This window comes from Pinus tabuliformis, chromosome 5_1 (assembly GCF_031772625.1).
Source record: "Pinus tabuliformis cultivar Carrire ecotype Pingquan chromosome 5_1, CPIR1, whole genome shotgun sequence".
NCBI classification, from domain to species: domain Eukaryota; kingdom Viridiplantae; phylum Streptophyta; class Pinopsida; order Pinales; family Pinaceae; genus Pinus; species Pinus tabuliformis.
The window spans coordinates 339841080-339853484 of record NC_142305.1 but is presented as its reverse complement, the minus strand read 5'-3'; the positions used below and the strand labels follow the sequence as shown (position 1 = coordinate 339853484).

Genomic DNA, 12405 nt, shown 5'->3' with positions numbered 1-12405 from the left:
ATATGGCCCTATACATGTATGATGATATAATGAGAATGACCGAAAATTTAAATGATAAATTCATAATTGGCAATGGCGCTACAAGTACATCCTACAGATGTGATCTTAAGAACTGTAAGTCAGTTGCTATTAAAAGAACACATAGTCTATGCAGGTGTACATTCTTTACCCTCGCTAGACTCAAATTGGCCTAGTCAGACACCAAATTAATGGGTGAAATCCCTATCACCTATTCACAGTGATAATTTGAGTCTATGCTGGTTTACATAACCTCCCCCACTAGACTCAAACTTGTGATCTCGAAAGATAGAACACATGTTCTTAATTGATAGGTCCTCTCTAGAGAGTAGTTGCCACTCCTTGATAGTGTGATATTTCTTTGCTCCTGGTTATATCTTTCCTGAGAAACCAAATTTGTTTTCAAAGGACAGAACACATGATCTTAATTGATAGGTCCACTCTATAGAGTAGCTGCCACTCCTTGATAGTATGAGAGTTCTTTGCTCTTGGTTATATCTTTCCTGAGAAACCAAATTTGTCCTAGGTACTGTCTTCTGTCTAAACTTGCAAATATGTCTTGGGGTTTTACTTTGTGTATTTGAATTTCTAAGTGTGAATATAGTGAGAATTATGCACTGGATCATGATCGGTTCAAACTGACGTATTGGGATTTTCCTAAACAAATGTTGTAAACTTCATAAGGTAGAATTAATGGCAAAATTTCTATGTGCAATGTGCAAGCAAGAACACATACTAAACAATTTGTAGACTTGGATTGCAAGTCATTGGAGATATTCATTGGTTGTTAACCAAAAAAGAAAAGTCTCATTTTTGTGTTCTGAACTGAAGCCCTAGAGTATGTGGATAACTGCGGAATTTCTTTGTAAGAATATCCTGAAAAAGTTCTATCCAAGAAAAGCTGGTACAATGAAATTAAAGCCTTGTGGTTCTTGAAAATGTCAAATTAGATTTCCCAGTTGTGGAGTTAATATCTTCCAAAATTTAGGAACCTGACTACACTCATATTGCATGTCTGTATTACAGAATGGCTCGTTCAGCAGAACCAGCCGACAAAGGTGTATTTCAAACGCAATTCAAAATATCATGTGAAAGAACCGCATGTGAACGGAAAGGAAGCCAGTATATCTGAGAAGCAAAGCTCAGGGCAGCTGGCTACAGCCTTTAGTAAGCCGCCTATGCCTCCCCTATTTGGTCCCTTATTTGTATTTTCTATTCTGGAGACTCTACTTCATACAGAGAAGAAAAACGAATGATTTTCTACCCTTCTATTTGAGTGCAATGGCCCCAAATGCAGCCAACATAAATATTGTATATAGAGTTCAGCTTCTTGCGTAGATATCGATGAGGAACACCTTATTAATTTCTATATGGATCTGTATGTTCTTCAGGGGAGGATATGGCCCTATACATGTATGATGATATAATGAGAATGAATGAAAATTTGAATGAGAAATTCATAATTGGCAATGGTGCTACAAGCACAGCTTACAGATGTGATCTTAAGAACTGTAAGTCAGTTGCTATTAAAAGAACACATAGTCTATGCAGGTGTACATACTTTACCCTCGCTAGACTCAAATTGGCCTAGTCACACACCCAATTAATTGATGAAATCCCTATCACCTATGCACAGTGATAATTTGAGTCTATGCTAGTTTACATAACCTCCCCCACTAGACTCAAACTTGTGATCTTGAAAGATAGAACACATGTTCTTAATTGATAGGTCCTCTCTAGAGAGTAGTTGCCACTCCTTGATAGTATGATATTTCTTTGCTCCTGGTTATATCTTTCCTGAGAAACCAAATTTGTTTTCAAAGGACAGAACACATGATCTTAATTGATAGGTCCACTCTATAGAGTAGCTGCCACTCCTTGATAGTATGAGAGTTCTTTGCTCTTAGTTATATCTTTACTGAGAAACCAAATTTGTTCTAGGTACTATCTTCTGTCTAAACTTGCAAATATGTCTTGGGGTTTTAGTTTGTGTATATTAATTTCTAAGTGCGAATATAGTGAGAATTATGCAGTGGATCATGATCGGTTCAAACTAACGTATTGGGATTTGCCTAAACAAATGCTGTAAACTTCATAAGATAGAATTAATGGCAAAATATCTATGTGCAATGTGCAAGCAAGAACACATACTAAACAATTTGTAGACTTGGATTGCAGGTCATTGGAGATATTCATTGGTTGTTAACAAAAAATAAAAGTCTCATTTTTGTGTTCTGAAGTGAAGCCCTAGAGTATGTGGATAACAGCGGAATTTCTTTGTAAGAATATCCTGAAAAAGTTCTATCCAAGAAAAGATGGTACAATGAAATTAAAGCCTTGTGGTTCTTGAAAATGTCAAATTAGATTTCCCAGTTGTGGAGTTAATATCTTCCAAAATTTAGGAACCTGACTACATTCATATTGCATGTCTGTATTGCAGAATGGCTCGTTCAGCAGAACCAGCAGACAAAGGTGTATTTCAAACGCAATTCAAAATATCATGTGAAAGAACCGCATGTGAACAGAAAGGAAGCCAGTATATGTGAGAAGCAAAGCTCATGGCAGCTGGCTGCGGCCTTTAGTAAGCTGCCTATGCCTCCCCCGTTTGGTCCCTTATTTGTCTTCTCTATTTTGGAGACGCTACTTCCTACAGAGAATAAAAACGAGTGATTTTCTACCCTTCTATTTGACTGCAATGGCGCCAAATGCAGCCAACATAAATAATGTATATAGAGTTCAGCTTCTTGCGTAGATATCGACGAGGAACACCTTATTAATTTCTATATGAATATATATGTTCTTGAGGGGAGGAAATGGCACTATACATGTATGATGATAGAATGAGAATGACCGAAAATTTGAATGAGAAATTCATAATTGGCAATGGTGCTACAAGCACAGCTTACAGATGTGATCCTAAGAACTGTAAGTCAGTTACTATTAAAAGAACACATAGTCTATGCAGGTGTACATACTTTACCCTCGCTAGACTCAAATTGGCCTAGTCAGACACCAAATTAATGGATGAAATCCCTATCACCTATGCACAGTGATAATTTGAGTCTATGCTGGTTTACATAACCTCCCCCACTCGACTCAAACTTGTGATCTCGAAAGACAGAACACATGTTCTTAACTGATAGGTCTTCTCTATAGAGTATTTGCCACTCCTTGATGGTATGAGATTTCTTTGCTCCTGGTTATATCTTTCCTGAGAAACCAAATTTGTTTTCAAAGGACAGAACACATGATCTTAATTGATAGGTCCACTCTATAGAGTAGCTGCCACTCCTTGATAGTATGAGAGTTCTTTGCTCCTGGTTATATCTTTCCTAAGAAACCAAATTTGTTCTAGGTATTGTCTTCTGTCTAAACTTGCAAATATGTCTTGGGGTTTTAGTTTGTGTATTTGAATTTCTAAGTGCGAATATAGTGAGAATTATGCAGTGGATCATGATCGGTTCAAACTGACGTATTGGGATTTTCCTAAACAAATGTTGTAAACTTCATAAGATAGAATTAATGGCAAAATTTCTATGTGCAATGTGCAAGCAAGAACACATACTAAACAATTTGTAGACTTGGATTGCAGGTCATTGGAGATATTCATTGGTTGTTAACCAAAAAAGAAAAGTCTCATTTTTGTGTTCTGAACTGAAGCCCCAGAGTATGTGGATAACTGCGGAATTTCTTTGTAAGAATATCCTGAAAAAGTTATATCCAAAAAAAGCTGGTACAATGAAATTAAAGCCTTGTGGTTCTTGAAAATGTCAAATTAGATTTCCCAGTTGTGGAGTTAATATCGTCCTTTAGGAAGCTGACTACATTCATATTGCATGTCTGTATTGTAGAATGGCTCGTTCAGCAGAACCAACCGACAAAGGTGTATTTCAAACCTAGTCCAAAATATCATGTGAAAGAACCGCGTGTGAACGGAAAGGAAGCCAGTATATCTGAGAAGCAAAGCTCAGGGTAGCTGGCTGCGGCCTTTAGTAAGCCGCCTATGCCTCCCCTGTTTGGTCCCTTATTTGTCTTCTCTATTCGGAGACGCTACTTCATACAGAGAAGGAAAACGAATGATTTTCTACCCTTCTATTTGACTGCAATGGCCCCAAATGCAGCCAACATAAATAATGTATATAGAGTTCAGCTTCTTGCGTAGATATCGATGAGGAACACCTTATTAATTTCTATATGAATCTGTATGTTCTTGAGGGGAGGATATGGCCCTATACATGTATGATGATATAATGAGAATGACCGAAAATTTGAATGAGAAATTCATAATTGGCAATGGTGCTACAAGCACAGCTTACAGATGTGATCTTAAGAACTGTAAGTCAGTCGTTATTAAAAGACTATACACACACTATCCACAAAGCTTGTGGGAATTCGAAACTGAGTTAGAGACTGTTGGAAGTATCAAACATCGATCTGCCCTCCAACAATACCATAGGAACAATTATTGTAGAGCTGGGGCATATTATAAATTTAGACGGATTAGGGCATATTATAAATTTAGGATGCTTACCCTTCTGCTGTCGTAGCGTAGCTTTGGAGGAGCGCCTTCTCCTCTGTAGCAGGTGTGAACCCCAAACCGGTGACGAGAATCTCTGTGAGGATTACAAGCCACATGAAAAATCTTTATAAAAGACTCCATTACTTCCTCCAGGCACCTGAAACATCAGAGGCAAGAAAAAACGGCCTACGCACGTCCGCCTCTGCAGGTCCGCCTCTGCAAGTCCTCCCTTCTCTGCAGGTCTTCCGTCGCCCCCCTCAACACCCGCAACCTTTGCTGATTTCTAAACCCTAAAAAACTTCAACCTATTAATCAATGGTTGATTTTTCTCCAATCATCTAACATTAGATCTAATGGCTACGATTACGACACAAAGACATTTTGGGGGTTTGATTTCAGAGGGGAACGCCTTACGGCGTAAAAATATATTTTCTCATAGAATTGATTTTTTGGTTAGAATCTAACACGATGGCGAACTGTAAAATTAAATCGAACATTTGAATTGTAAGCAAGTTTTAAAACATTGTAGATAGATTAAACACATGAGCAAGGCTTTAGTTGTGGGACATTAATATCTTTTTGAAACAATCCACTAATGGTTCCTATTAATGGTATTATTAGTCATAAAAGTTGTGATGTTTTTGTTTTGTATTTAAATATGTTTTAGGACAATTTTCAATTTTTTTTTCTAATTTACAAAAATGGTCAGCTTTTTATTTTGTATTTAAAAATGTTTTATGAAGATTTTTATTTCTTCTAAACTATCTATAACATAAAATGATTAAAAAATTATCATGTTTCTGTTTTGTATCTAAATATGGTTTATGGTCATTTTCATTCGTAAATAATAGAAAAATAATATCTTTGGAGATAATGCTTCCATACTTACTTTGGGATTAGTTTGTAATTTTATTGAGAAAATATCTCAATCTCCTTTTCTATGTTTGGAATCGGTTGGATGTCAATCCAACTATTTATGCGTATTATATTTTTGAATGAAATAATAGTTTTGATGTGTGCAAATGAATTTTCTTTGCTGGTATCAAAGCTCGGATGGGCCTGGGCCTTAGCCCCTCCTATGCTAAGGGAAATGGAGAGTATATGTATTTGTTTTGAGAGTGTATTATCGTTATGTTTTGTATGATAGTAGCGTTTTTTTTATTTGTGTTTGTTGTCCATAAAATAAACTTGTAGTATGGTAGACATGAGCTGCACGTGGAAAGGAATGTTGGAGAATTATAGGAGCATTGGTCGAGAAGAGTAACACTGGCTGAGTAGAGGAGAGCTTTACCGAGTAAATGAGCATTGAAGCCTTTTTGCTCTCCTGTGTGTTGAAGCTGACTATTGTACAACATTTTGTTTTGGAAGCCAATCATCAGGACAAAGTAATTTTTAGTCATTGAATTGAGGTGGAGGTGTTGGAAGGTCGTGCACTATTTTTTGTGGTTGAAAGTGAGTGAGAGTCGGAAGATTACTATTGTTGTAGAAAAGCATTGTCTATCAATTAAAGACACCAATTGAGGAGGGAAATCAATTGGTTGCATTGATTGGTGAGGGATGCCCAAACTCCCTTATTTTGTGCATTGGCCTCACATAATTCTCATGTCAGCATTAGAGTTTGTACCTCCTCAATGTGTTTTTTTTTGTTTCTTGTGAGATTTGTAGTTTTGGCCTGCCCGACACCCTTTGAAACTTTGTTGGCTTCTACTTCTATGAGTCTTCACCTAGGAGCTCTGAGACTCATATGTGTGGATTTTATGGAGTGCACATCTATCTTAAGAAGTGTGTAAAATTTTTATATGGTTAGTAGGTGCTTGCTCATAGAGGCTATTGTATTAGTATGCTATTTATTTGTTTTATTAGTCCCTGAGAACTGCTAAGTATGTTGTTTTATGAAAGAGTCTTGAACTGGATTGTGAAAGAAGCCAGTACATGCCTAATGTGTTACGTTGTATTGGAGGTGTTGAACGGTTGCACCGATTTGAATTCCAATTCGATTAAGTGTTTAGAAATTGTATTGTCATTAATGTGAATTTGGTTCAAAGAAATGGATGCTTTATTGTTGTGATATTTAGTTTGGGCAACAAGTGTCACACATTTGTGCATTCCAACAATAAACAACTTTATTTGTAGGAATTATTAATCACCAAATATAATGAAGACATGACAGAAAAGATGGCATCAAAGGTTGGAGTTGAATCTGATGATGGGAAACTAAGTGAGTTTGTATGAGTTTGTGAGAATAGCGTAATATGTGTCTATGATGTCTTGTAAAATTTTATAATAAAGGAACCAATCAATGAATAGATTACCATAATTTAAATTAGTGGTTCTCAATGTTATTTAGTTCCTAGAAAACATATCGCTAATTTGATTATGTGAATCTATTATATGCTGATGGGGCTTGTTGTGCTTTGGGCTTCAAGAGTATCAATGACAAGTTATTTTTCTATAAGTATATATGTAAAGAAAGGACAAGATGTTTGATCAACTTTTGAACACATTTAATATCCATACCTTCATCCTAACAATTGATGGATAGTTGAAAGTGAAATATCACACATATGGTAGCAAGTCCATAGAGTGGTTCATTACTTTGCAGCTCATATCATGGAAGCCTCAACGAGCCGATTTTGTCAATATTGTTGATCTTGAAAAGTTCATCAACGTTGGTGAGAGGCAGTTATGTTTTAAATGGAGGTCCAATAATAGCTTGAAGATGTGGTGGTGAAGAAATAGTGGTCTTTACGAAATTCTAGAGTTGATGTGAGTGCTAATGAAGACCATTCAGACAAAGATTAATTTTGGTGTTGTAATATGTAAGCTAGCATGTAAGCATTAAGGAAGGGACTTGGAGATAATTCTTCCATACTAAGTTTAGGATTAGTTTGGAATTTTGTTGAGAGAATATTTCAACCTCCTTGTCCACTGTTAGAATTAGTTGGATCTGAATCCAACTATATATGTGTATCATATTTGTAAATGAGATAATAGTTTTGATATGTGCAAATTAAAATTCTTTTGTGTATCAACGTGAGGGGATTTTCTTTTTTCTTGAAGGTGTAAAAAAAATACTATTAGGTGGGGAAAAGAAAGATATGCAATATATATTATTGTTTATACATTACACTGTATATCAGAATTTGTAAACTTAATTGGTTGAATGACCAATTTATGCTTTCAATTTTTTTTCACTTATGATTGTTTACTGTTATGTTTCAAAAATTCTATTAAATGAAAAGACATTAAATTTTATTTACCACATATACAATTGAAAAGGAAAAAAAAATGTTCACTGTGTGTATCAACAATCTAGACACTGACTTCCTTCTTGCAACCATGATATAAACTAAAATCATTCGAGAATTAGCCTCCCTCCAACCTTGCTCTCGCTCTCTCTGCTTCAAATTTTTGTAGCCTACCGTCGAACCTACATTGTGGATTTCATTCTCGTGAGCTAAAAATTCCTCCCACTTGAATGAATGTCATCAAGGAACCTCAAAAGTAACTACTTTGGCATCATCCACCTTCCCTTCAGTGGGATCTTTCCAATTTACCTTGCATCTCCTGAAGCAGTGCCTCTTATTGGCCTCAATTCATTGCAGTAAAGAAACAGATTCTCCATTATAGGGGCAAAACACAAAACTGGCATTTAATCAGAGGACAATAACATAGATGGAGAACGTAAGAAAAAAGTGACAAAAATTGAAAACATAAATAACCATAGACTTATATTACAATGTTGTAGCGGCTACAACCACCCTCCAAATTTTTTCCTTAGCCTCATTTTGGATCCTCCCTTCCAACCTTCACAACAGCTTGCCTTGCTTCGTCAAGTTCACAAGCTTTAGTGTCTTTCTTGCACAAAGGAAGGCTATTGATCATAGCTTCATCGATTCCCCTCATAGGTTGTTTAGCCGGACTTGGTCCACCTGCAGGTTGAGAAGCTCCCAATTACGCATTTTTTGAGGGATCCCAACCTTCTCTCTAGAAATTGCGCAATCCTCTATGGCAGCCTGTTGGGCTCCAAGTTTGCGCAACCCTGCCTGCCAACACTCCCAATAGGATTTGCGCAAATTTCTCCAGCAAGGCTGCTCAACCAAAAATTTGTGTAAATCTGGGCAGCTATCTATTAGACCCCTATACTACTAGTGTAACTCCTTATTGTTATTAGTACAACCCCCTTATTATATTTTTGTACCCATCTAGTCCCCATATTGTTACTATTGTGTCCCATAGGAGCCCATTATTGTTATTATTGTTATGTCGGTTGTGATTATATTATGACCCCTTAGACTCCTATATATATAAATATATAGAAAGAAGTTCTTGTCATTTGTATCATCAAATAATTGTTCGTTTATGTAATGTAAAGGAGGTTGCCCCCTCAAAGAGGCTGAATTCGAAGGCATTCATCTATCTTTTCTATCTTTTTGTGAGTTGGTTTCATAACATTTGGTATCAAAGCTTTGGATTCTACGGTTTCGCTGCTCCAAATAGGTCATCGTGGAATTTTCACTATAACTTTTTTCTGCGATATTTCAGACGCTAAAAAAAATCCATTTGGGTCGAAATCGTTCTGTACCTCGAGTCCGAATTTCAGAGCTTTTCACGCTATATTTGCAGAGATATGATATGAGGAAGTTTGCCTTTTTGTAGACTCCCGAATTACATTCCAAACAGGTGACCTCGAGAAAATCCTCATAACTTTTGTTCTAAGCATCAGATTAAAATTTCATAAGAATTTACAGAAAGAGGACGGACCATAGTTTCCTGTGTATAATTTTTAGATCCTAAGGTCAAAACAGTGACACATGGCACTTCATACAAGTTCGCTCTTCTGAAAAGGTATATAATCAGGTCATCTTGGGAGATTGTGGATAACTCTTTCTTGTAGAATATAAATTCGATCAGACTGGTGGAATTGGAAAGAGGACGCATAAGGCTGCCGCAGATCACATTTTCAGAACTTAAAGATACGAAAGTACAGAGTTACAGCCGTTTCAAGATCGAGCTCCTAAAATCAAGAAAAAGCGAGATGAGGAAGTTTTATGGCAAGGATCCGGTAAATTAGATACTACATATGGAGAAATATTTTGAACTACATGGTGTACCACTATTAGAAAAGGTATGTATTGCATCTTCATATTTAGAACAAGATCAATTTTTATGGTATAAAGGGCTTTGTTCTCGTAAACAACTTGTTACGTGATAAATTTTCACGGAGGAATTATAGCACATTATGAGAATACAAAGAGCAACACCTTCTTTAGAGCAACACCACAACAATTGGAAGAAAAAGGAGAAAAAGGGCTTTGTTACAAAGTGGAAAGAAAAAATATGGCAACAAGGAATTCTACCCCTCAAAACTATAAAGATGGAAGTGTTGTTTCTCCTAGCCTTCCACAACCTACAAGGGTTACACACAACAATTGGAAGAAAAAAGAGAAAAAGGGCTTTGTTACAATTGTGATAGCAAATGCACTAAAGGTCATAAGTGTGCTGAGAAGAAATTATTTTACATAGAGTATGAAGAGGAGAAAGAAAAGGATCAAGAAACATCAAAAGAAGAGGATATATGCCAAGATCCAACCCCAGAGAAAGAAGAAATGAATCCGACCATATCTTGTAAAGCATTGGCAAGAATTACCACTCCTCAAACTCTCAAGATAGAAGGACATATCAAGAAGAAAAAGGTTCAAGAAGTGAAAGATCACATCAAGAAAGAAGAAATGAATCCAACCATATCTTGTAATGAATTGGCCGGAATTACCACTCCTCAAACTATCCAGATAGAAGGACATATCAAGAAAAAAAATGTTCAAGAAGTGAAAGGTCACATCAAGCATCAAGAAATGAATCCGACCATATCTTGTAAAGCATTGGAAGAAATTACTTCTCCTTAAACTCTGAAGATAGAAGGACATATCAAGAAGAAAAAGGTTGAAGTAGTGAAAGATCACATTGGGCATCAACAACAAGTTCTCCAAATTTTAAAGGATAATGCCACTTTGGTGCGAAATTGAATGAAACGACAGGTAGATCAACATCGTAGTGAAAAATGTTTTGATGTAGGTGATTGGCTATTTTTACTGCTACATCTCAAGCAAGCTATTTATGAGAAGGAAACGTTGGCAATACTACATGCACTTAAGAAATGGCGACCTTACCGAATGGGAAGACACTTCAAGGTAAAAATGGATCATGATAGTCTTAAATACTTTTTAGAACAACTATTATCTTTAGAAGAACAGAAAAAATGGGTCACAAATATGTTGGGTTATGACTTTGACATCATCTATAGAAAAGGGAAGAAATTTTCTTTTGGAGATGTACTCTTAAGAAAGGATGAGGATGTGCAAGCATTGTTTTGTGTTATTAATATTATCCAACTAGATTGGATAAACGAAGCAAGGGATGAATGGAAAAAGGACAAAGAAGTATGGCCACTCATTCAAAAGTTGCAGAAGATCCAAATTCAAGCGATATTGCAAGAACTTGAAGAGGAAGGAAAAATCGCATTGGAACCTGGAGCAGTCACAGAAACAAGAACTTGACAGCTATGAAACCGATCAATTTCAGAGTATCTCATCAAGTGGAAGAACTTACCCACTGAATATTCCACATGGGAGGACAAGAATTTTATACAAAAGCATCAAGAACTACTCAATCGTTGAGGATAACACTTTTTGAAGGAGAGGGGCATGTTAGGCCCCTATACTACTAGTGTAACCCCTTATTGTTATTGGCACAACCCCCTTATTATATTTTTGTACCCATGTAGTCCCCATATTGATACTATTGTGCCCCATAGAAGCCCACTATTGTTATTATTGTGCCCTTACATTATTATTGTTATGCCGGCTGTGATTATATTATGATTCCTTAGACTCCTATATATAGAAAGGAGGTCTTGTCATTTGTATCATCAAAGAATTGTTCATTTATGTAATGTAAAGGAGGTTTCCCCCCTCGAAAAGGATGAATTCTAAGGCGTTCATCTATCTTTTCTATCTTTTTGTGAGCTAGTTTCATAACATAGTCAGTTGCTCTACATAGAAATTGCACAAATATCCTGGGCAGCTAGCCCAACTCCCAGCGTGAAATGTGCATTTTTTCTCCAGCAGTATCTTCCATGTGCAACTAAGTGGACGGTTCCCTCCGGGACAGAGAAAATATACTTGCATGCATGAGCTGATTCTCCCAAGGAAACATGCAAAGGCATCCATTGTTTCATGGATCTATGTTTAGGAGTTGGAGGTTACATGCAAGGAGAAATTCCAAAACCTCCCACCAAGTGTCGAATCCCCTAGATTGGTGGCATGCGCATCACAACCTCGATGTTATCAAAACTCATCAACTGGATGCTACAGAGCTCATTCCTCACATCAACCTTGAATCTCTGACATCCCACATCACATCTAGGAGCAGTCGACACATTCAACTCAATTTTTTTGGGGTGAGCCCGCTTCCCATGCCTTTTGCTGCATTTATCTCGCTTTTGGTGTTGTCGCTTATGGGAGTATTGTTTTCTTCATTTCTTTGAATGCTTGTTGTTGATTACATATATAGTAGCTTGTCCTAGCTCTGTTTCAGTTTTTGTTGCTATCTCGCTGTTTTAAGGTGCATGGAACTATTTTGCACGGACATTCGCCCAACTGGCGAACTGCCTCACCCACATACATGTTGATCTATTTGCTCAATATTTCATTCATGTTTTCCGACCATTGTCAATCACTTATGCTATCAATTAGTGTCACCATGCATTTACTGTCTTAGTTTCTTTCAGTTTCTCGTCGGCGAGTCAAGCCAACCTTGGCCTGGACTTTGCCTTCACCAAGGCTGCATTGCGCAATCTAGGGAAGGAA

The 12405-nt window shown here is 36.8% G+C and overlaps 1 protein-coding gene across 1 annotated transcript; it reads left to right on the top strand.

The window, feature by feature from the left end:
* The first annotated feature begins 786 nt into the window (after positions 1–786).
* On the top strand, positions 787–1274 carry LOC149164823 (uncharacterized). The gene is made up of 2 exons (XM_089430994.1): positions 787–922; positions 1045–1274. The coding sequence occupies exons 1-2, from the start codon at positions 859–861 to the stop codon at positions 1272–1274; spliced, it is 294 nt and encodes a 97-aa protein (XP_089287120.1). The 5' UTR covers positions 787–858.
* The last annotated feature ends 11131 nt before the right edge of the window (positions 1275–12405 follow it).